This window comes from Myodes glareolus, chromosome 11 (genome assembly GCF_982192425.1).
Source record: "Myodes glareolus chromosome 11, mMyoGla1.1, whole genome shotgun sequence".
NCBI classification, from domain to species: domain Eukaryota; kingdom Metazoa; phylum Chordata; class Mammalia; order Rodentia; family Cricetidae; genus Myodes; species Myodes glareolus.
The window spans coordinates 80,648,723-80,674,302 of record NC_142036.1 but is presented as its reverse complement, the minus strand read 5'-3'; the positions used below and the strand labels follow the sequence as shown (position 1 = coordinate 80,674,302).

At 39.2% G+C, this 25,580-nt stretch overlaps 1 protein-coding gene across 5 annotated transcripts in view; it reads left to right on the top strand.

Annotated features, from left to right (window-relative positions):
- Nucleotides 1-25,580, top strand: part of Immp2l (inner mitochondrial membrane peptidase subunit 2) — an 845,970-nt gene that overhangs the window by 624,591 nt on the left and 195,799 nt on the right. For all 5 annotated transcript variants that reach the window (XM_085697717.2, XM_085697718.2, XM_085697716.2 and 2 more), the window contains one exon: nt 3,066-3,168. In XM_085697717.2, the coding sequence (XP_085553843.2) occupies nt 3,066-3,168 (103 nt within the window). The remainder of the gene's footprint in view (nt 1-3,065; nt 3,169-25,580) is intronic.

The window sequence follows — 25,580 nt, the reverse complement described above, 5'->3', positions numbered from 1 at the left end:
TGTGCTTTCTATAGTGTTGTACTGCTGTTGTGACAGTATCTAAAATCAGTTCTAAATTCACTTGTCATGTATTTAACAAATATTTGTTGAGCATTTTGGGCTCTAAGGATGTTCTATAAGAGAGTCACGTTCTTGTAGGGCACACTCTAACGGGGATGGATAGACAGTAGATAAATAGCTCCATAGGCCCACGTCCAATGTTAGTGTGCATAAACAAGAAAACTAAAGCTCTGTAAATGGCTAGGAAATAATGGGATGAAGCAAGCACAAGTTCCTTATGTAAGATAGTTACCCCAAAGAAGCCTGCTGCCTTCAATGGTCCTCTGGTGCTACTGTAGCTTTCTGTCACAAGTGTCCTGATTCTTATAGCACCTAAAGTTCAATCTGACTTTTATATCATTCTAGCTTCTAGAAGAATATGTTTGGCCCACTATTTCATTGTTTTTGTAATTTTGTGTTGGATTTACTTTATACACACACATACACACACAATACAATTAATAGTCTGTGTGTTTGGGTCTCAAAGTGCCTTCACACCGATAATTCTTCTTGATATTATGGATGTGCAGGAGACTTTATGATAGTTCCTGGAATAAGTCCATTTCCTTCCAAAGCTTGACAAATTGTTGTTCCTAGCTTTCCAAGCCTCTTACTGTCCTTCTCTACCCCATAGGTAGTCACTACTAAGCAACTGAAGGTCCTTCAAAAGTTGAGACTCATTTTGGTTCCTTCCCTAGGAAGAACTTTCTGTACAACAACAAAAATAAGTTAGCATGAGTACATGAGGCAGGAAGGCATAATCTGAGCCATTTATACATCAGTTTTAAGATATTTCATTCAGAAGATTCTTCTCTTCTTTGCTCCCCTGAGATAACCCAGAATGCCGTGAGCATGTGCACACCATTCATCCTTGGGAAATACACCCCAAGACCTGGAGTGAATGTCAGAAACTTTGGGCAATTATTAACTTAATTCACTATATAGTGTGTTGTCTCATATAACACAATCCTGTGACTGTTAAATGATTATTTGAAGAAAAAGCGAATTTTAGACATTGTTTATTGAAAATGCTCAGCTTACTAAGGTGAACACGTCTGCATATGTTAGGAGATGGTACCTTTATCACAGCTAACCATACATGTCCTCCTCATCATTGACATTTGAGGTGTGTGTTGGTTATTCCACACCAGCTCATATAGTCGTGATGTCAAGAACTCATGGAATGACTTTAATTGAAGAGCACTTCTATTGCAAAATGTATGAGGGTAAGATCTGTTAAATTTGTTTTTGCTTGTCTCTAAAAGCTGCAAACCTCCTTCCCTATAGTAATTAAAGACAAAGAGCAACCATTAACTTACCGTGGGGTTCTAATGGCCATAATATTGCTTCCTTGCATGGATGACTTACTGATCTAAAGCAAACCAATTCAACACTGAAATTATCTTGAAAATTAAAAACCATCCAAGATAATGAATAGTTTCAATTTCTCTGGCACCAATTTATGTGTACTTTCCCTTTTAATGCATTCTTCTGTGCAATATAGCTTGCTCACTAACAGACTAGCCTCAGCGAGATTCTGTACCACAGAGCAGTATGCCAGCCTCAGTTTCGGAACGCGCTGGCTTTCAGGGTGATTTCATTCATTAATTTGTTCATTCACTAAGCAAACCTTTTTTGAGAAGCTTGTTTAAGTTATTGTTTTCCAGGGTGCTTTAGGACATAAAGGAAATATAAAGTTATTTGCTCCCAAAAGAAGTATTTTTTGTGAGCTTTGAATCAAATTTTATTTTAATTCTGTCTTTTATTTAGTTAATTGTTTTATAACTTATTTGCCAACACGGTGTTACTAGTTGTTTGGGTGAGTTACATTTGGGAATGGGAGCATTAAAGTGTGTGGGTTGAGCGTCCCTTATAACAAACATTCATCCATATTTCTAATATTTCCTAGCAATCGATTTTTTGCAAGTAGAAGGCCAGCAGGCATGAACATAAAACAATGCCAAAGTAGATCCAAAAAAGAAATGGAAACAGAAAGTTGGAATTGTTTCCCACAACCACCGACAATGTGAGAGAACGTGCTCCTACCCCTTCCTTTTCTGTGATAAAAATATGAATAACTTCTGTATGTCATCTATCATTGACGGTTCCTCTTCAAAATTGTTCAAAGTGTGTTTTTAAGAAAACTGAGCAGAAGTTTTCAAATAATATTAAACCTATAGATGACAAGAAACCATCAAGATTCCTTTCTTTTCCACTAATGCTGAGTCTCCAAATCTTTAATTTTTATGTGTACCCGTGTTTTGTGTTCATGCATGCTCGTGCAGCAACATGTGTGCCTGGTGCACATGGAGGCCAGAGGGAAGTGTCAGGTCCTCTGGAACTAAAGTTTGAGGTCTGTGTCGCCATATGAGAGCTGGGAACTGAACCTCTGTCCATTGGAAGAGCAGCCAGTGCTCTTAACCTCTGAGCCATCCCTCCAGCCCCCAGTTTTGAATCTTAATTCTCATAAGTAGATTGAAACAGTTAAACACTAGCATAAATTCAAGAAGACAAATAGATCTTTATTTCATTGAGGCATGTTAAAGGTTTTAAGTGTTTACTATGTATAATGTGAATTAAATTAAGTAGCAAAGCACTGTATCTGGTGTTCGGGTTTTGCTTTAAACAGTGTTTTTTTTTTCATATACAAAGGAAGAACTGTATTCATTGCTTATCCATAGAATATTGACTACAGTTATTTTATTGATTTTCTTCCTTTTGAGTACATATGGAAATTATCTATTTATGAATCTATACAGTAACTCATTGTTACAGTGAAGATGATCTTAGTCAGTGTAGCTGATGTATTGTTTGTCTGGTCTGTTTAAAAACTTACCTTTGCCCATCATGTTTTCCCAAAGCTACACTTGTTATGCACGGTTCCCACAGACAGTTCAGAGGGAACCACAGCTTACTTAGGGGAAGCTGGTGTAATTTCTGGGTTAGCCCCTCTATCTAATAGCTGCATCTAAGCTGTGAAGTTCCTGTCCTGCTCTCATCTCATTGCTCTCGCTGTTTATTTTCAGAACCATTGGACACAAAAACCGGTTGGTCAAAGTCCCCCGTGGTCACATGTGGGTTGAAGGCGATCACCATGGACACAGTTTTGATAGTAATTCTTTTGGGCCGGTGAGTCAACTTGTACCTTGTTTCTAAGAATGTTGCCTTTCAAAGGTGAAAAGCTGAGTGTAACTTAATAGTTTGCTCTGTTCTGTCAGCCAAGACTGATCAGAGACTTTGTAATAAAACTCTTCATGTTGGGAAAATTCCTTTAGGCTATCAAAGTGTGTGTGTGTGTGTGTGTGTGTGTGTGTGTGTGTGTGTGTGTGTGTGTTTCACAACTGTCTGGCTTTCCAGTTGGAAGATCCCTCACAAATAACCCTTTTGTCTGTTTTCAGTTAATGTTTAACCAGTAAAATCTGTAAGAAGGCAACAATTTTCATTTATTCAATGCAAAAGTAGTAGAAATTGTAATAGTTAGTGTAGGAGAGGTGGGTTTCCTTGCTTCTCTTTTTTGGTTGCATCTCAGTCTCACAATGAAATTGATGTCAAACAGATTATAATAATATTATATCCAAATTTAATATGCTTTAGATGTCGCAAGCATCCTTATAGAGAAGCAAAGACCTTTAAACATGTAAAACTCACCTACCCTTGTATTAGGTTGCACAAAGACACATAATTTTAGACAAGTAACTAAATGATGTGGAGAGGCTAAAAGCAGATAAAAGATATTTGAACAAGTCAAGCTTTCTCAGCTATGGCTCTTCATTGAAGAATGTTTCTTGTCTCCAGCTAGAGGGAGGACAGCTTTTGCTTGGGAGTTTTAATCCTCTGTTTTCAAGAATAAGGGAGAAGATTAGTGTGCCCACCTCATGTCTGTTGTTTTTCAGATACCCTTAGCTCAAAGTAATCCTTGTGTCAGAGTGGCATGCTTGGGGGTGGCACATTCTGGTAGTGTTCATAAGTGACATTTTGTTAGCATTTAACTTATAACAGAAACGCAGACATGCTCTATTCTCTGCTTATCCATAGAATGTGACTACACTGATATTTTATGGATTTTTCTTTACTTTGAGTGCATCTAGAAATTCTCTATTTATGAGTCTTCCCAGTAACTCGTGAAAGTGGTGAATTTCTTAGTGAGTGGAAACTGCAGCTGATTTTCTCGTTTGTTTAAAAGCCTTACTTTTCCCATTTTGTTTTCCCATTTGTTATAAATAGACAGGACAAAGGAATTATTTAGCATCCTCACACATGCTTGAATAAAAAATATAGTCTCGTATTTTGTCAAAAAATTAATGGCCTCTAATAAAAGAGATTCATACACACACACATATTTATATGTATGTATATTATGAGGAGCCCATGTTATTGCCACAAAATATGCTGTTGCTTGGACTTAACTTTGGTAAAAAGTATGAGAACTAGATTTGAATAAATATGGGGGATTGTGGGAGAAATTTTAACACACCATTCCTTTTTCTCTCTAGTAATATTAATGATAATCTTTATAAAATCTCAAGGCCTATACTTGCCTTTGAATAGTAGTTATATAAAAATATTACTTAACCTAAATTCTACCAAAGATGATAGAAAAATGAGAAAGGTTGGAAATGTTTTGTGCTTCTTATAATGGAGAAAAATTAGTGAATAACTCAAGTAGTGACTTAAAAGAAAATAAATCACTTGAATATAGGTCTATTTCTTTGACCAATAAGAGTGCATGTACCACATTGTTGGTCACGTCCATAATAAATAGTATTTAACTTCTGTGACTTCATTATTTTAGTGATATTGAAATGAAGTATTAATTGTGTTGTTTTCTATCAGGTGTATGTTTAGTTACTGATAATAAAGTCTGAATATTTGAGGGATTTGGCATTTTGTTCATTTTAAACTGAAGCTGGTAAAATGCTGATAATGTAATTATTATGACTGCCAATATTGCTTTCTCTTTGCTTTCTTACTGGAGAAAGAAAAGGAGGGCTATAAGGATTGCTTGTGGGCACAGGCTTGTTATGTACATGCAAGGACCCGAACTTGATGCCCAGAACTCATATAAAATGCACAGCATGGTGGAAAGTACCTCTATTCCCAGCCCTGAAAAGGAGGACACAGGAGGATGAGACTCACTGGCCAGCAAGTCTGTGCTAACTGCAGAGCTCCAAGTTCAGTAAGGGATTCTGGCTCAAAACTGTAATCTGTACAGGGCTTAAAGAAGACATGGATGTCAACCACTGCTCCTGCCCCAAGTCCACATACATACACACACGCACAAACCAAGGCATACATACATATTAACAGGTATGCACTCATGACTGTGCATATATACGCAAATTTTTAGAAACAGAAAAGACAATAATAAAACGGGGAGTTGGACGCTGGGAATTTCAGTGTCTGAAATGTCTGCGGGTTGTTCAGCTCTTCTGGCTCCATTTTCTGCCCTGCTTTGAATCACTGAACTGTGGCTCTAAAGACACCCACAAAACAATGACCGATGTGGAAGTGTCCTTTTTGTAAAATGGAAGAGAAGAACTACATGTGAGAGGTGACCTCACTGCATTTATTACAATAAGAAATTACAGCACATAAAGCTCTGGCAAACACGTATGTATCTCTCAAGGCCGTTTGGTTTACACTAATATTTTAGGTGAAATCTATTTGTTAATTATAGTGCAATTAATAATTTAGGTAAAAGCAAAATTATTTTGAAATCTAGTAATCCTTTTTATGAGTGAAAATATTTATTCAAGCCTACTTTTAATTTATGAGTAAAACAAAGTTGTTAATTTCCATTCAGGAAACTACTATTATTTCTATTTTCCAAAATTAAATGAAATACCTTCTCTAGAACTAAAAAGATCAGTTCCCTCACATCATATACTAAAACTATTTGTCTCTCATGAGTTTTAATAGCTGTGTGTTTGCCTTTAGAATGTGTCCTTTGCTTCTGCTCCAATAGTATCTTCCACTGGGAAAACTAAGTTCCCCAAACAAAGCAAAACAAAAAGCACTAAACAATTCAATACATTCTTATAAGTCTAAGCTATGATTTTTGAGCACAGAAATATATTTTATTTGGCTAGTCTGTTCAGACAGAGTATTTATGTATCCCTGAACACACAATCCTCCTGCTTTGATTTCCAAAGGGCTGGGATTCCAGGCGCAGAACACAACTGACCTGAGTGCAGAGATTCTGAATATGTTTTCTACCAATCGTTGATTATGATTCATCTGTTAATCATTTTAACTTTTTTTATTCCAAGCATTGAATTCTAACTATACTCTTAAAATACAGTCTTGAGAATTACATTTTCTGTGAAATTCTCAGTGGAGAGGGTTGCTTACCTGCCAGTGTATTTAAAGATTATGCAGGGAGGGTAAGCAAACTTCATGTCCCATGTGCATTCCTGATTCAGCTCTCCCATCGAATAGGTAATGGACTTTCCTTGACACTGACAGCTCACCTGATAGACTTGGGGTTGTCTGGGATACTTCCCTCCTGCATAGAACGAACCAAACTTTTTATTTGGCTCCCACTCAGCTTCACAGTGAATGTCACTGCTTCTCACATACGTAGCATCTTTGGACAGTAATCAGCCTTGTTCTAGGATCTGCTTGGTTTGTTTCCTTTGTAGACAATGGGTAACCGACTACTGGAGGTGGGGTTAGCTGCCTATCACTAGAGTCTAGTTACGCCTGTCTAAGGCTCCCCCTGTGTTCCTGTGCTCAAGTAAACATTCAGGTGTAATCCGCCAAAGAAGATTCAAGACAACAAATGTCTCATCCTGATATCTTAGGGTTTTGCTGTTTTATGACTTCCTGTGTACTTCTTATTACTTCATTTGCCTCTTTGACTTGTTTTGCTGAAACTGTGTAGGCTAAAAATAGAATTGACTGATATTATGAAGGAAAGGTTAATAATGGACTATTAATAAAGTATATTAACAATAAACGGCAGCAATCAAGTAATTCACAACAGGAAAAGACATCGTCGATAACTTCTAGTCCAACATCCACGTTCAGTTTCTTGAGGAAGTGGTCACTGAAAGAAACTAGAACATTCTTGTGCAAAAGAGGCCACAAAATCAAGCAAGAGTAGACAGTTTTGGTTATGAACTCTCAGTTCCCCAACTGTACAAATTTATATCTTCACATGATTAAGAAGAAAAGATCCCTTCTCTAAATCAATTGTAAATAAGTGATTTGTAAAATGAGCATAGTCACACAAAATAAAAATTTAATAAACAACCTGAGCAAATTAGCATGAAACTTTAATTAAATAACATGATTTAGCCATAGGGTAAATTTTATGCCCAGGAAAGTATGCTTATAGACAATTTTGATGGTATAATCACTGTAATATTGAATGAATACATAAAACAAGGAGGTGACTATACAGCGTTTTATGTCTCCAGTGTTAGATCAGTGTTTGACTCTTCTTATACCAGTGTAATTGCCCACATTTTAATGTTGTTGCAAGAATTTTATGACCTTTATAATTATAAGCATCTATTTTGTTTCAAAGCTAGTTTAAAGATGATTGAAAGTAAATGGCATGTAAGGCCAAATCTATCTCTTCGTTCTATAAAAATGCTTTACAATACTGTGGCCAGATGGAAAAATATCAGATGTGCTTTGGTGTGAAAACTTTTGATTATGGTCAACAGTATCGCTACGAAATATCTTTATGCTAAACCTTTTGGGTAATTTACACAATAATAGAAAATATCTTCTTACATACGAACTCCAATTTATTGCTTCAGCATGGATTCCTAGTGTGAGAAATAACTTTCATAAGTTTCTTTTAAAATTATGATAATTGGAAAAATCCAGAGTATACAGCTACTTGATTTTATTGAATTTTGTAAAAATGGTATCAGATGTAGGTTTAGGATTACTTGGACTATTTTCTAGGCATTTCTCATAGGAACTCTTCTGCTCTGGCAATGAAATTAGGATCTTCCCCTTGGCCACCCCTACTGTTAGATGACATCAGTGCATTATCTGAAGTAGCCATGTCATTCCCTGTCAGCACTCAGAAGTAACTGTTCACTGCAATTGTTAATCTGTGCTCTGCTAACTAATAGTGGGGCACACAAAAGGCAATGTCCTGTTCCCACATGGGTGTGTACTTCACAGCCGCGAACTTTCAAGGACTAGTTTTTGACTGCTTTAGGATAGCAAACTTCCATTAATTAAAATACACACCAGCCTTTTCTTCTGCATTTATTACAAATGTGCATTTCAGTGCTGCTCATGTTTGAACCGTTCTCCTAAGTATTCATTCCTTTTGGTGAAAGTATAACTCTGGCTCTTTTGATGGCCTCCATTTAGCTTATGCATTTTCTATCTTTGAAGTTTTTCTATCAATTTTGTCTTGCTGAAAGTCATGAGCCTCTGAGATATTTTCATTTTTGTGCTGCATGGTAATTTTTCGTAAGGAAATATGTCATAATAGAAATTTCAACATCTACAGAGAAATCAAAACTGAGTAGTTTAGTATCTAAAATAAATAATTTGTTTGGACTATATTGATCAAAAGATATAAGAGAATTTTGGTTTCTAACGTTTCAAAGCAAAGGCATTTTTTCTAATATGCATAAATGCAGTTTGATTTTTAGGTTTGTGATCACGGTGTCACCTTGTGAACTATTTCTGTCCAAGGACCATGAAGCAGAATGGAACAGTTTGGATGCAGAATTTATTATGATACAGTGTCTCTACCTGAGAAAGGAAACTACAAGTTATGTGGAATATGAATTCTTTTTTGTTCCAAGTCATTTGGAAAAGAGCCAATCCAAACTCTTATTTCATTGCTACATAATTGAACAAAGCACTGGTTCCCCTAGAACATTTTTGAAGGAACTGTGACTAATAGGTGATGATAATTTTAGCAGTAAGTGAACACTAAAAATACTATTGATAAAAAAATGCCTGATAGTACAAGAGAGATGATATATAAGAAAGTAAGGCAAATCACAATTGAAATTCCATAGGATTCCTTTTAAAGTCAATGAAATTCAAGGAAGTCTTTCACTTTAGAATCAAGAAGAAAAATAAAGTTTATGTTTCTATATCATGAAAAGCCTTTCACTTATGCCGTAGGACCCATTTTTAGCCTCTTCCGTGTGTAAATGTTTTGTTTTGTTTTGACCTGTGTATTTTCTCAGTAGACTAGGTCAAGAGAAGCAAGTTTTATACAGTAGAAAGAGGATGTTGATAACACATGGGAAGTGAACGTTCTTGCTGGTTAGCAGGTTATACCTGCTTTGAGTTTTTCCCATGTTATGTAATTTTTATTTTTAATTTTGTGTGAGCAAAGCATCCGGAACAACGTTGTAGGAGTAAAAATGGAAGGAAGGGAGTTTTGTTAATATGGAGACAGTATCTCAAAGAAGAATTGGGATGAAGTTTGGAAAAATGTTTAATGCATTCAGAGGTTTTTAAGAGCAGAGATTCAAATCATGGCTGGAAGGGAACATTCTGGGTTTGTCTGCTGTTACTGTCACCAAGTGTGAGTTGAACGCTGATGTCAGATGGAGTAGGAAAAAGGCAGCAGATACCACAATTGTCGAGATAGATCTCTGCCTTTGAGGGAAGATGGGTTCAAAGGGCAGGCACAATCAGACAGTAACCACGCTGTGAGAAATAGTCCAAGTTGGGGGCATGACCTGCACCTCAGAAAAGCAGTGCATTAACTTACAACAACCCCATAAAAACCTGTGAGATCTCTTACAAGATATTGATTGGATAGAATTTTCTGAAATCAGTAGAAATGTTAACTATTTGGTAAAATCGTGCATTCCATAAGGAACTGGGGATGTTCTATGTTTTGTGAATGAAGTGCCTTATGCTTCAAGTGGTTTGTTGCTGAAAATGTTTTGCTTACATAGTACTGAATAGTCTCGTGGACTTAGAAGAATGAACTGACATTGTATTATCATCAGGGTGTCACATTTTCCTTGTGTAACTTCTCTGAAACTGTTAGAGTGGCTTTTATTTACAATCAGCCATTTTTAAATAAAGAAAAACCTCATTAGAATGTGTTGACAGGATCCACATAAAGTGTTCTATTCACACATCTGAAGAATGCTGCTTAAGTTTTAGTTGGCTGCATTTTGTTCTTGTTTTATAAGACATGTTTGTTTGTTTAAAACTTTTTGTTTGCAATAAAAATATATATTTCTAGAATAAAATATGTTCTATATTTGTAGAATAAAATACTCTGGTGGCTTCCATGTCATTCTTCCCATAATCCTCTTTCACGTATTGGAAGCTTGAAACCCAGTAATTTTAATGGACTGATGTACTAAAATGTATGCATTTTGTGAAAACATAAAAATCAATTAGAAGAGATTCACTACAATGAAAATATCTGTATAAACAAAGATAGCTAAGTCTCATAAATAGCTCACTTCTGGGGTAGTGTTCAAAATCAGGTAGTCCCCATGTAGCAACAAGAAACAGAACATCCCTCAGGATTTTCTTCAGTATTGGTTAGATATTTTTTTCCATATAATTATAACATCAAAAAACACTTTTAGTGAGAGCATAAACATACAATATAGAACTGATATAGATGTGTCCCTCTCCCAAGAAGAAGAGCAATCTAGGTTTCTATTTATACTGAATCAAATGTTGTGATTTATCTTAATTATTCTGCTATCAGAGAAATAATTTTCCACATGATATCATTTTCATATAGAAGGATGTCTGCAGAATTGTTATCAGACAGTGCTCCTTTGGATTCTACTGTTACAGCATTCAGCATGTTTCTTTTTATCAAGACTGTATATATTTAATGACAATAGGTCAAGCGTCAAGATTTGGTGGCAAAGATGCAGGCTTATTAGTTTAGAAATTTTATAAGTGCCTAGAATTTTGTGGAAAGGTGGGGTTTATGCCTTTATCAGACTTCTAAGATAGAATTGGTGCCTGCATAGCTGAGTCTCCATAGAGAATGGAAAATGAAAAGGCCCTAGAAGGAGAGGCAGCTGTTGAATGTCCTGGATTTAAGGTTTGAGACTGAAGAGCCTACTTTAACTGGATATTTAGTTATAAAACGTTTTCTGGTAAACTATGTAAATACTTCTCTTTTGATTGAGTTTGTGAGTGGTGGTTGCGCTATATGGAGAAAGAATTGTGGTAGTTATGTATTAAACTGTCGGAGACCAGCTTTGACAAAAATACTGCTTACCAGGGTAGGGGTATAGGATTTAGAATTAGTAAGAAATACGAAGAAATGAATAAAAATAATAAAAGAGAAACATAGGATAATACCAGGAGGGAGTTCCAGTGAATACTGAAATGGCTTGCATTTAATTTCCATTTGCTTAAAATACCCCTGGCCCCAAAAGGTGGGAATAAGATTTAAAAAAAAAACTGCATTAATATGATACAAGGAAATGAACATACCAGCTGAAGGTTGCAAGCTACATTCTTAGTTAAACATTCTATTGCTAGAACAAGATAAGTAACACTCATACCCTAGACCAAAACATTCTGTAGTCAAACCACTCCCTCGGTGGAATTCATAGCTATCTCCCTAAGGGAGTAGGAATTAGTTAGGTCCTTAGACTTGTGTTTGAGGTAGAAACAGGTCTATTTCTCAATACCTGAAATACAAAGTCTGGATGTTAGCCACACCTGTTGACAATAATCTTGAGAGAGCAGGACTTTCTAATATAATTCTAGGTGAGACCCTTGTTTGAAGTAGAAACAGACAATAACCTTGAAAATATAGAATTAAGTGCCAACTCTTTGACCTTTGATCAGGGTGAAATGGCAACAACTTCAAGTCAGCTGAAACTCTCTGACCTTCAGACAAGGTGGAAATAGGCTCACATTTTTGGGCCTCCACATTAAGCATGCAATCAAATCATTTATTAAGTAAACAAAAGCAAAAGAACAAATGACAAGTAGCAGTTAGCTGATAAATCTTTATCAGATCTGAAGCTCAAAACGTCCACTAGAAACTGACCAGGGAAACCTGCATGGGACTCCTGGGCAGAAGAGAGGAGAGCTAATCTCTTCCCAGAGGAGCTTCTGGTGTCTCGTTCCCACTGCAAGTAAATTTATACATTGGGAAAGACAACTAGTAGTGACTCATGTTAGAAATAGTTCACAAATCACTGTTCTCAAGGGTACAATGTTTTTCGTGCCCTTGGATGTTTATTATTGTTCTTTTTTCTTGTCCTAGTATGAGGGGACCAACCTGCCACCAGGGTCAAGCCTGCCACCAGACAGGGAGTTTTAGAACAGACATAAAGTTGCTCAAGTCTTTTTTCCAAGTCATCGTTTTTCTCAGTCAGTTCTGAACAAGCACAAACAGCATATGACAATTATCTCATACAATTTATATAAAAAATACCTTTCTCTAGACATTTTTGGTTTTTCAAAACTTATTGGGTAGTCTTTTTAGAAAGAGCATTCTGTGTTCACAGCTTAATGGTTATATGTGCCAGGATGACTTAACAGAGAAATATAAGGTCAGTCTGACTTTAAGTAATTTACGTGATTCTCTACTATACAATGGAGATTTGTGTGCAGCCTACCATGAATCACAATAATCATACTTTTAGATATCCATACAGTGACCCATGGGAATTTGTGGCTTAAAGTTTGACCAGTTTGGTGAATCAAACAGTGAAATGCGGCTTATTATCAGAGTGGTTGGAATCAATACCACAAGGTACACTCTCTTGATGGAGCATCACTGGCCAAGTCTTCTTCACCAAACACGAGTGAGTCTTGACTTTGTGTCCTCTATAATTCTGCTTCAATGCACGCTTCTGTCACTGCAATGCTCGACACAGGTCTCCTATTGTTAAAAGCTTCCCCTTTTAAATCAAGGAAAGCCTATGTTTGCCTCTCTTGCTTGAGTTTATGCTAAATGTCATTGCTGGTACAAACAAGATAAAAAAGAATACAAGATGTAGGGATATAAAAGAGGGTGCCAAACTGTTATTTTTCGTTAATATGTGAAGCAAAAAGAAAATCTGCAAAACTCTTGACAGTTACATGAGTTTATTACTATAATAGCTATTATATATGATCAAGCTTGTCCAGAAATCATTAACCAATTGGAACATATTTTAAGGCATTCTCATTGAAAATGGCAATCAAAAAGCAGGACCTTCTGCTGAGGGCTAAGGGCAGAACAGTTCAAAGGAACTTGCCTGAACTCATTAGTATGGTGTTAAAAACCAGTTTTAAATCCATCTTTCTTCTTATCTATGCTTGTCTGAGCCAATTCACCATTAGTGAACTAGTGGTTCTGAGTCTCTGCTTTCTAACTTGTACTGCCTCTTCTGACAGTGACTTCTTCCTGCTTCCTCTCGCTAGAACGTGATTTCCCAACTCCTTCCACATGAAACTTTGCTTGTGGCAAGATCTCCTACCTTTCATGGGATGTGTCATGTAATCAGAGAATGATCTCGTGTGTAGAGAAGATTGTGAGCTTTTCCAGGTAGGGACAGAGAGAACCCATCCTTGATCCCTCCTGGGAAACATCACTGCACAGCTGCTTTTGGGTCCAGTGAGTGACCAGTATGTAAGAAATAAATGTTCTTCTACAGTGGATTCCGGCTGTCTGTGGCCCTTTGATAAGATCTAGCTCATGCCTGTCTATACAAGTGATGACGACAATAATTGTGAATAAAGTCCTAGTGAGACACATCTATACTCTTTTTTTTCCATGGGAAGTGCTGAATTAAATACTTGTAGCAAAGACGTATGACTCACAGTTCTGAGAAAAAGTTTGTCAGTCCCCAGTTGTGCGAAGACTGAACTTTTGAAAGACGGGTGAAAGACTGATTAGGCTTGTCCCAGAATTTGAGGATTAGAAATTTGAGCCTGTGTAGAAGGCTCTGAAAAGTCATTTACATTTTTGAACAGAACAATAATGAGTTAGAAGAGGCATCCTTAGCAAGACTGATTTGAGAAAATTATGGATGAAAGATTAGATTGAAAGTAGGCTATAGGTAGAGTGTGCAATTACTTGATGATAGTATTAGTTCAAGTGGGAGATGATTAGGCCCTCAGCGAAGGTGGTAGTCACATGAAAAAGTACATTGATGTGAGAGTCCTTAGGCATTGAAATCTGATTGACTGGGTGATAGATTCTGCTGCCTGGAATGAAACTCGCTGCCTCTGTTAGAGAAGTTCACCAGCTTCAACACTAGTCTTCCACACCTCATGGGCCAAACCTTCCAATTCAACAGAATAAGAAATCATTATATTTTTGTTGTCCTTTTTTATGGAAAAGACCAAAAGGCAAATCAATAGAGTATGGTGTCCAGGGCTCTGTAGTTTGCAGAGCCCTTGAATATGTATTTGAGCAATGGTATTGGCTGCCTGAGAGTGATACTGCCTCCAGGGGATCAGGTTTACTGCTCTCACCTTGGGATGGGCACTTAAGTATCATGATTGAGTCAACGCCCGTGCAGCTATTTTATATTAAAGTTTCTGTTCTCCTTACACTGGTGTTCATATCAGTAGATGATGACCTGCCCATTTTATAGGCTCCTCCCATTGGCTTTCATGTCAGAAGATGGTGACCCACCCATTTTACAGGCTCCTCCCATTGACTTTCAAGTTAGCAGATGCTGACCTGCCCATTTTACAGTTAGCTCCTGCTCTTTCTCTAAAACTCACAAGTTTTTCAAAAGAGCTGGGTTCTCCCTAGAATGTAAGGACTTGTGATAAGGGAACCATTACAGCAGAGTAAATATTTTAATAGTTTAAACTGGCCAATCAAAAATTTGCTTCTACATTGTCTTTCCTATTACTATCATTTTTAAATTAGTATTTAGAATTCTTGCGCGAGGCATAGTAACAGCATTAGGGAGGCTGAGGCAGAAGGATCATACTTTTCAAGCTCTTCTATATGGTCTACATGAGACTGTGTCTTATGAAAAAGCAAAACGAAAAGCAAGTAACCAAATAAATAAGTAAATGAATTTCTTACATGTATTTTATGGTTAAAATATTTTTCAAAAAGAAATAAATCAATCTTGCTTAAGGAATATTGTGAAAGGTTCACACTAAGTTAGTTCTTCCTTCTAAACAAAATGACTATATTAAAACAAGTATATCCCTGGTTAAAATTAATATGTAGTCAGTGAGGAAAGGGGAACAATTTTAAGGCTTCATCTTTTTTTTTTCTTTGTTTGTTTTTTTGTGTTTCAATTCAGGGTTTCTCTGTAGCTTTGGAACCTGTCCCAGAACTCACTCTGTAGACCAGGCTGGCCTTAAACTCACAGAGATCCACCTGTGTCTGCCTCCTGAGTGCTGGAATTAAAGGCATGCACCACCACCACCTGGCAAAAGATAGGCTTTTTTATTTGTTTGTTTTTGGTTTTTTGAGACAGGTTTTTGTGTGTGTGTGTGTGTGTGTGTGTGTGTGTGTGTGTGTGTGTGTCCCTGGCTGTCTTGGAAATCACTCTGTAAACCAGGCTGGCTTTGAACTCACAGAGATCCACCTGCCTCTGCTTCCAGGGTGCTGGCATTAAACATGTCTGCCACCACCTTCCAGCTATCAAATTATGGCATATTGGAGTTAGTTTTGTTAACCAAATCTGATTTGCATAACGCTAATATTGATTTACTAGAATTGACCTTATTCTAACAACTCTATTAGGCTGACACATTCCTTTTCCCTTCAGTGACTTTATTTTAGAGTAGAGCACCTTCAAGGCCACTCACACCCACCTATTCTGCTGCCTAATGTTTGCTGGGACTTTCTGGCAAATGGAACAGTCCTCTCCATTGGCCAGGATCATATATAGGTTGTTCATATAAATTGCCTTTCACTTAACAAATGACTAATGAGATCTTGAGTTATGTCGTATTTCATGCCTTTATGGAAGTATGGAGAAATGAGTTAAAGAGAACTTCTAATTTTAAAAGATTTTCATCGAGAGACTTTTAAAACAAACTTGGTTGTTTCTCTTTGGACATTAAAACAACATAAAAACAAAACACCAAACCAGGTATTTTCTCAGTTTCTCGAACAAAAAAAAACTTGTTTACAAAGAAGGGAATGAGAATGCAGTCAAACGAGGCAATAATGTCTAACTGAAGGCTGTTTCATTGACGTGACGCTTCTAGACTGAATGCTCCCTCCAGCCCTGACTAGAAGCTAATAGAACACAATGAGCAAGGTTCTTCCTGAATGTATGTTGTATTTAAAGAGTTTTTGCCCAGATGAACTATGCTGTTTCAGTTGTTTTTCTTCACAGACCCAAAGTTAATTTAAGCCCAGTGTATTTTATGAAGAACTTTGAACACGTTTTTAAAACGAAGCTCTGATTTGATTTTGTCGCTGTCTCCCAGCGCTTCTCTGTGCTTTGGTTAATACAGCACTCCTTGCTTTTAACAGAAATTAGTTTTCCTTGAATGAAAGGACATTACACTGTTAATGACCTGATTGCAGGAAGGCCTTTCTACAGATGTTATGCATTATTTTCTATTAGTAATTTGTATTGGTGAGAAATGTATTATCTGCTTCCCTGTCCTGTCAGAACCCCGTCACATCTTTGATCCTCTAGGGTCCATTGCCCGCACTATTTCTTGTTTTCTCTTCAACTTGACCACGTAACCACATAGAAGGTGTGTTGAACTTTTAAAAAGGTGTATTGAACTCTGAGAGCAATTGCAGTAACACCAAAGTTTACCCCTACCCAATGCCTGTCTCTTCAGTCACAAGTCTGCTAAAGCTGCCAAGTGAGACACTCCAATATCATTTTTGAGGCCATGGACAACTTTTCAGTGTTATATATCATAGATTGAATCACAGGAAGACAATGATCAGACCAATCCAGGAAGTTTGTGTAAGTCAATAGATAGCCCTAGACCAATTAACTATGATCATTGGGGTTGAATCTGTTGTTGGAGGCTGCTTGGTCGTTTCCTGACTGCCTAGACTCCCAAAATAATCACAGAAACCCTATTATTTAAAACACTGCTTGGTCAATAGTTTATGCATATTTCCAGGTAGCTCTTATATCTTAAACTAACCCATCGCCATCAATCTGTGCATCACCATGAAGTTGTGGTCTATCAGCAAAGTTCTGGCAGGCTCTGGCGGAGGCACCTACATTGCTTCTCCTTGACTCTGCCTTCTTTATCCCAGCTTTCCCACCTAACTCTCTTCTGTCAAACCACTGGCCAAAACAGTTTTATTCATTAACCAATAAAAGCAACACATATACAGAAGGACTTCCCACACCAAGGATCTGACCTAGTTTGAATCCATTCTCTCTGCTTTAATAAGCAATTATTTTCAAAGGATTGCGTACCATGTTTACCATGGTTTGACAAGTTATCTTCCTCTAAAACAGCTAAGAATGTCCTAAGGAAAATGTTGTGTAAAAGTTGTTGTAGCTCCCTTGAAACTTGCTGGTAGCTGTTATGAAATGGACTTCTATATGGGAAAAAGGATGTCTAACACTATGGTATAATCAAAGTTAAAAAGTATCCATGACATAACAGGGGCAGGTGGAACACTCTGACCTTCGTAGTGGTGGTCATCTCCAGGAAGAGCATCCAGCTTCAGTGTCTAAGGAAAGAGCATTGAGAATGCTGACAAGTAGAAAAGTCGAGATAAGGCAGGAGAGGAAGACAGAGGCAATTTGGGGGGACATGAATCTGGTTGTCAGCAGAGAAGTGTAGAAGTTAGCTCGATTTTGGAAATAATCAGGTTAGCTAAAAGATAAAACAATTATATTTTTACTTATTATAAGGAGTTAACTCACAAAACAGGACCGAGAAACTCAAGCTCAGCCGTGCTGCCAGGGAACCACACGGAGAGCAGACACCTGGGCCCCAAGAGTCTTGCAGTTTTTTCTCAGGGTCCCAGAAAGCCACACCCTAACTTGGTCCCACCTCTCAAAGATAATTGTTTGGCAAAGACTCAGAGAAGCAGAAATTCTAACACAAGTAACAATTATTGAGGCCTCCCCCCCCCCCCTCCTCTCCTCCCTATAAACTTTCGGTTTTCTAGGAATCCCGCCAGAAGCTCATCTATAGGCAAAGACATGCACTAAACACCTTGTGAAAACTTAGAGGCCCTGGCTTCACCTTTTAGATTATAATTCCATTCAACGCATCTCCCAATGTGCTCTGCCTTATCCTTGTCATCAAAGGAAAGAAAAAGGGGAGAAAAGGCTTCTTAGCAACAGTTTGAGATGAAACATGAGAGCCATTAAAATCATAATATGACTTGTGCTATGACAATTGCAAATTCCCCTTGAGGAGCCTGTACCCACATGTCAGTTTGTCCAACTTTCTGAGCGACTCTTCCTAGAAACCCCCATACTCATGGCCTTTAGTGAGTCCTTCTTTAACTGGGTGCCTCTCTTTCCCCTAGCCCTTATTGTTGTCTATAATAAAATATCTTTAACGAAACCTCCACATCTGCTGTATCATACTGAGTAGGCCTGAAATTCTGTTCAGTATCAAAGCTGTTAATTCAGGTTTAGCCTGAATTGAGGTCCCTAGAACTCCCAGGCTATTGAGGGTGGCAGTGTAGATCTGTGGCTCTGTCCCTTTGTCACTGGCAGACGTATTAAGTCTATCAGAGGCAGAGGCCTGGGAGTGTTAGTGACATACATGCACTGAATGTTTGAGCAGTTTCGTTTGATTTGAAATTTATCAATGGCATGGACAATTTCTTAATACATTAGTAAGAACTTTGAACCCTGCCAAAGCATTCTGGGTATTATACTACAGACCATGAAGGAACATAGAAATGTTTTGAGCACGGAGGAAAGCAAGAATGACAAGTTACAAACAATCCAGCAGTGTTGTGCATGAGGGTAAAAAAAAAAAATAAAAAACCAACAATGGAAAAAACCTAGACCTTCACAGTTCATGCTCCACTGTCCAAGTGTGCAAGTTAATGGGAAGGAAGTGTGCTGCACAGCCCTCGCTCTGGCAGCCAAGGCTAGTCTTGCTTTTCAATGCAAGTACTCCAATTAAAGAAAGAAGTACAGAAGAAAAAGTATAATCTGTCATGGTCCATTAGGAAGAGAAGCACATACAGGGCACCAGGATGCCATGTTTGTGACAGGAGCCTTAGGGTTAAATAAAAGAAGAGTTGGGACAGGGGTCAGCTAAGCAATCCAGCTTAGGGTCTGATTGGTTGATCAGGTCACAATCCTGGTTCTGCAAGGTAGTCCAAAGATGTCCTCAGTGCTTGAGGGGACATGCTGATGCTCAGGAGCTGATTCCTCTGGCCCAGCATATCCCCTTCCCTCCATAAACAACTGCTGTCCTTTAGCCATGCCTTAGAAACTGTTCCATTGCTGGGAAGAGACGCCATGACCAAGGCAACTCTTTTTTTAAAAAAGAAAGGAAGGAAGGAAGGAGGGAAGAAAGGAAGAAAAGAAAAAAAGAAAAGAAGCATTTAATTTGGGAATTGTTTACAGTTCCAGAGGGTTAGTCCATTATCTTAGTCCATTGCATCATGACAGGGAGCTTGACAAACCTTGGGCAAGCATGGTGCTGGAGCAGTACCTGAGAGCTTTACATCCTGAAATCTAGGCAGTAGGCAGAGGGGTGGGGGTGGGGACAGGGAAGACCAAGCCTGGCATGGGTTTTTGAAACCACAGTGCCCATTCCTAGTGAGATACTTCCTCTAACAAGGCACACCTACTCCAACAAGACCACACCTCCTAATCCTCTCTGACAGTTCATGAACTGGGGACTGAGTGTGGAAATATATGAGCCTATGGGGGCCAGTCTCATTCAGACCACTACAGATGGGTAGTCTGTCCTATTAGGTTTTTTATTCCTGGAATCCACTGGAGGTCTTTAGATGTCTGGAATAAGACGTTAGAAAAAGTAGATGGTAAGATTCCTCAGTTCCTCCTGTTGATTTCAAGGGGGACATAGAAGGGCTTAGAAGAAAAACAAGGGAAGTAACTCAAATACACGCACACACACACACACACACACACATATATGAACTTTAAATATAATTGCATCATTTTCCCCTTCCATTTCCTCTCTCCAACCCCTTCCATGTACTCAGCCCCTTGTTCTCTCTCAAATTAATGGCCTCTTTTCCTTTCATTATAAATATAAAACTCTCTCTCCTCCCTTTTTCTTTTTCTCTCTTCTCCCCCTCTCCCCCAATCCATTCAGTCCATCTGTCCAAGTACTCCCTGGCACTGGATAACTAATTGGTGGGCTTTTCCCTGAGGGAAGACTATTTCTTCCTTGTCCTGCATTCCTTAGGCCTCCTGAGCATCCCCTTTCCACATTAGCACGTCTATTGACGTTGTCCTTCTTCGGGTTATGCTTAGGCAGCCTTGTTGGTGAAACTTCTTGGGTTTATCTTCTCTGACATTTCTAGGAAACGCAATCTCACAGAAAGCTTCCTGCTCTATGCCCCGATTTCTCTTTATCTTGTGCCTTAGCCTGGAAGGGAATTGGGATAGGCTAAGTGTCCTGGGTTTTTAGAAAGACACTTCCTGAATAATTAACACGCCTAGATACAGGACCAAGCAGGTGACACACATAGTAAAGAGGGCAGATGTGAAATGAAGGTGAAAATGCCCTGTGTCTGTTGCCTGTTGCCGGTGAGTAGGGATCCCAGGCTTGTCAGCAAAAGCAGTTTGTAAGCGTTAAAGAAGCAGAGTAGACCCTAGTCCTTGTGTGTGTAGAGGAGCTTACTCTACCACACAGGCTTGGGGCTTTAAGAATCCCTTTTTTAAAAAAAAAAAAAAAAATCACCAATTGTTGTTTTACCGGGAGAAGGTGGAGGGCAAGGGAATGGCGCAGTAGTTGATGGCGTATCATGCCAGGTCCCCAAGGGCAGGCCAGTGCAAGCGCCTGAACACTAACAAGTTCATGCGCACTGGGAGTGTTCTTAGTAGCTGCGGTTGAGGACCCAAGGGCAGGCCAGCGTATGCCTGAATGCCAACACCAATAGCCAGGTAAATGTACCTGAGGGTCTGCGGTTCGTGAAAAGCTGATCTTGTGAAGTTATTTAAAGAGCCATTTAAGAATTATTGAGTGTGAAAGAGTCCCTGTTCACCCTCATGAATTACTGGGCTTTCAGAGTTCTGGAAGCTGGCCTTGGTCTTGGTATAATATATCTAAAGTCAGGCCTAAGCAGACCTAAGCATAAGGTCGAAAACACGAGACCTCGCTTCTCTCCAAAGTTTAGGTGGGCCTTGTTTCACGTGGTGCCATGTCTGTGGAGAAATCAACCGGAAATCTCACGGTGTGACTCACCCCAAGAACAGCCCTGAGTTCTGTGGTTTCAGGTGGGAGGAGTGCCAGCCGAGATTAATGTATTCTGTTTGAAGACCAAGTGTGCCTTCCAGATTCCGCTCTCTACTTGCAACCTATGCACATTCAAATTCAGTGCAATTTAAATGACAAAGGGTGATTTGCACTGTTTAACAAATGCGCGACTGGTATTAATCAGCCGACTTTTGGCAGTTTCGCTGCCAGAGGAGGACGGATATAAGTTCCTCCAGGAGCAGCCTGTGAAAGCGGCGGGTTTCGAGTCTTGGCTTGGGCTAGTCTTTGTTGAATAATTAATTATGCGTCTTTACAGAAATTCCCCCTTTGTCTCCAGAGTCAGTAATAAAATGGCTATGTAATGACATAGTCTAAGATCTAGGTTTCGATTGCTGCTATGTGGATGCCAGACAGCATTTCCTTAGAAAGGTATCTTATGTGTCTTAACCACAGATACATATCCTCTCCTGTGTGTCATACCTGAGCGTATGCCCTCACTGACCAAGATCCATCTTGCAGTGAGATCTGTGACGATTCTGGAGCCGTGGTGAGGTCTCCTTCACATCTTTTTTTCCTTTTCATGTTTCTGGGGAGACAGGAGTTATGTATTTGGTTCAGGCTTTCTCAGGGTTATGTTCATGTCACCCAAGATGGTTATGTTTCCTGAGCGTTTGCCTTATTCCACCTCCTAGCCACGAGTGATGCGGTTGACCACTTCCTTTTAAAAGTTATTTGCGAACTTTATTTCTCACTTTCCTGGAGCCCATGTAACCAGTTCATTCCACTAAGCTTGTTCCGCATTTCCATCCTCCCCTGAAAATGCAAGTCTCTCAATAGTGTCATGCCCCTAGATGGGTGCTGACCTTCCTTTGAAAGTCTTCATCGAGAAAATTGGCCCCGTCTCTCTAGATGTTATTTTTGTGCATTTGGCATTCAGGTGTGAAGCTTCAAAACTTACCATAGTTGGATGTTTACTAGACACTGTTACTATTTAACATGCCTCTCTGTTCCTTCAGACATCAGTTGTCTTGCCTCAAATTCCCCCATCTTAGTAATGGCATGACTAGCCACACAATTAAGATAGAAATCAGTAGGTCTCTTGAGGTCTCATTTTGCATCACTACCAAATTCAGCCCACCACAAGAGCTATAGAGAACCTGTAATGTGAATACTCTAAACTCTTTTTTTTTAATCTCTAGATCCTCATCCTAAATTCAACTCACTTTGTATCAGTATCATCTTAACTGTTCACAAGTCCCTTGCCCCTAGACCCAACTCTAGCAGGTTCAGTTGGGTCTCTGTGGTTTCCTGTTACTCTCAGAATTCAAAATACCAAAACATTTTCTCAGATTAACCTGATCTTGGCCTTTCATCTTCAAAGCCCTCCCACGTTGGGGCCCTGAATTTTTCTACTTGTTTGCCTGTACCTCTTTGGTCCTGTTGGTGCCTAAATATAGCACAAAGTCTTTCATCTAACACTTTCTCTTGCTTGACTTCTCCTCCTTAGATTCTCCCCTTCTTAAGAATTATTGATTTTTAATTTTTGTTTTATGTATATGGGTGCATTCCCAGTGTGCACATCTGCGTACCACTGTGTGCCTGATACTCTCTGGAGGCCAGAAGCGGAGACTGTATCTCCTGGAACTTGAGTTACAGGTGGCTATTAGTCACAAGTGAGTGCTGGGAATTGAACCCTGGACACCTAATAGAGCAACCAGGACTCTTAACCACTGAGCCATCTCTCCATTCTCATCTTCATCAGATCTTTGCATATCTCTCCTTGCTTACTTCAAAGTTTTTTCTTTGCTTCTAGTTTAAAATGAAAAAAAAACCTATATTATATACCACTAACATCTCCAGCAATACTACCATTATGATTTCAGTCACAATAATGCTGACACTTCTGGGTTCTAGGGACATGCATGTGTGAACAAGCCCTCAGGCAGAAGTGCCTAATGGCCCCGGGGATGTGTGGTTGCATCATCCACATATGACTCAGTTAAGCCCTTGTGTATATACATGAGCCCCATCATCTGCATATGACATAGTCACGTCAGTCCCCTGTGCCCATGCGTGTTAGGCAGCTTTTAAAAGCTGGACGCACAATCTCCTTCTCTCTCTCTCTCTCTCTCTCTCTCTCTCTCTCTCTCTCTCTCTCTCTTTCTCTCTCTCTCTCTCCTTTACCAGGCCTGTACACCCCCCTCACCTCCAATAAACTCCTAAGCGGGTTTGTTCTTACTCATGCCAGATAATTTCAACTATCATTACTCTTTTGTTTTTGTCTTTGGTGTTACTACTATATTATTTCATTTTAATTTTTTTTCTTGCTTTCCAACAGAAAATTAATTAGTTGTCGTTGTATAAACTAACAATATGGCTATTGCATGGCATGGAAAGGTCTTATTGTAGACAAGAGAGAAGAACATCCCAAGGCATCTGGAAGAGGTCCCCAGGAAGAAAGAAAAAGAAACAGACAGAGCATGGCCAGCAGACTGAACATGGCCAGGGCTATCTGCAAAAGAGGTGGAGACCGGCAGGAATGGGAATAGAGAGAGCACAGTGAGATTAGCAGGAGCTGGAGCTGGAGGCATAGAGAAGCATTGAGATAGCCATGTTATAAGAAGGATAAGAAGTTGGATAGAAGGAAGGGCCAGGAGGCTGGTGTGGGGACACTGAAATGTGTGACCAGTAGTTGTGACTAGGGACTGAGTGAACCTAGAAGCCGTCATGGACCTTGATTAGGCTTCCCTTTTGCTGGAGGTAGGGAATGACTCATTTTGGTCCCTGCAGATCAGGCTTCACAAGTTGCTGAGGAATGCTGGCTTTTATCTAACCACTAGAAAACCCTCCAGATTGAGCTCATTTCTGGATATTTGACTTGTTTTGGGATTGCTGTTCCTTTGGACCCCGCACTTTTGATTCCCGGCTATAGAACACAGCCCCTGGTTCACAATAGACCATTTAATACATCTTGGTTAAATTCTTCATCTGTGAGTGAGCTTAACACCACCAATTTTTTCTTGTTCAGAAATAAGAAGTCAATAACAAATGGGGAAAAAAGGAGTGAGATTTGTTTGCCATGGGCATTATATTTTAGAGGAGGAAATGGAGATGGATCCCACTCAGTGTGTTAACAGAGGAGGGCTCTTAGATGGAAGAAAGGGCTTTTCTAATGGCCAATAGAACTGACCAGCTGAAACCTGGCCTGGCAGAGAGGCAGAGTGAGATGAAAGGTGGTAAAGATTTGGGGCGTCACTCAGAGTGATGGCTTTTTCAGGTAGGCGACAATTGGATACAGGTGTTGTCAGGCTAACCCCGGGATAGAAAAAGGCATCCACGGAATCCAAGGGTTACAGCAGCGACATGGGAAGAGCAAAGCTCCGGGTAAATAGGGGGGATTTCCTTATTCTGCTCTCAAGCTCTGAACGGAACCTGTGATCCACAGCCCGGCATAGCAGTGCCTCACAGGACTGCTGGGAGAACCCCATTCCGTGCTCGCCAAGTCTTCCCAGGCTTCCTTCAAACACTGGTTTAGTGCAACTCTGGGCTGTGTTGTTTCAGTAACTCTTACCTAAAATAAAAGAACATACTTCTCGTGCAGAGGCAAGTCATGACTTCAGGAACACAGACTCATGGGAAACGGTAATTGTATAAACCCATGGTGTTTGCACAGAGTTCATATACTAATCACTTGAAATGGGGGTAGAGGTGGGGTGTGAGAACCTGAGTAGTCTGTACATACATGAACATACATGATTACTTTTAGGTAGACAGGGTGGAATTTCAAAGACATTTTGTTCTAAAAGTTCGATGTTCTCAATTTTGTTGATGTTATTTGTAAGTTGTGTGCTTACGTGTGTCCTGATTTTCTTTTTTTTAGGTTGATATATGTGAAATGTTATCAGCCTAAAATATCTGTATTTTCATGATTACCAGTGGTCAGAACCTACAGAATTAGTTTCTTTATTTCTTAAATTTGTTCTTTGACAATTTCATGCATATACATCATATATTTTCCATTACTCTCATCCCTCCCCTGCTCTGTCCACTCTTCATATTTCCCATTATTTTCTTTCTCACATTCATGTCCTTTCTTTTGTGTGTGGTGTGTATGTCTCCTGGGTTTAGCCAAGACCCTCTGTGCGGCTTTGGGATTGGAACTATCCACTGGGTAGTACACAGCAGGGTACACAGTACAGAGCTAAAGACAATGGCTCCCCTTCTCTCAAAGCCCTCATTAGGCTGAGACTCAGCAGTAAGTGGTGGGGTTCTTTGCTCCC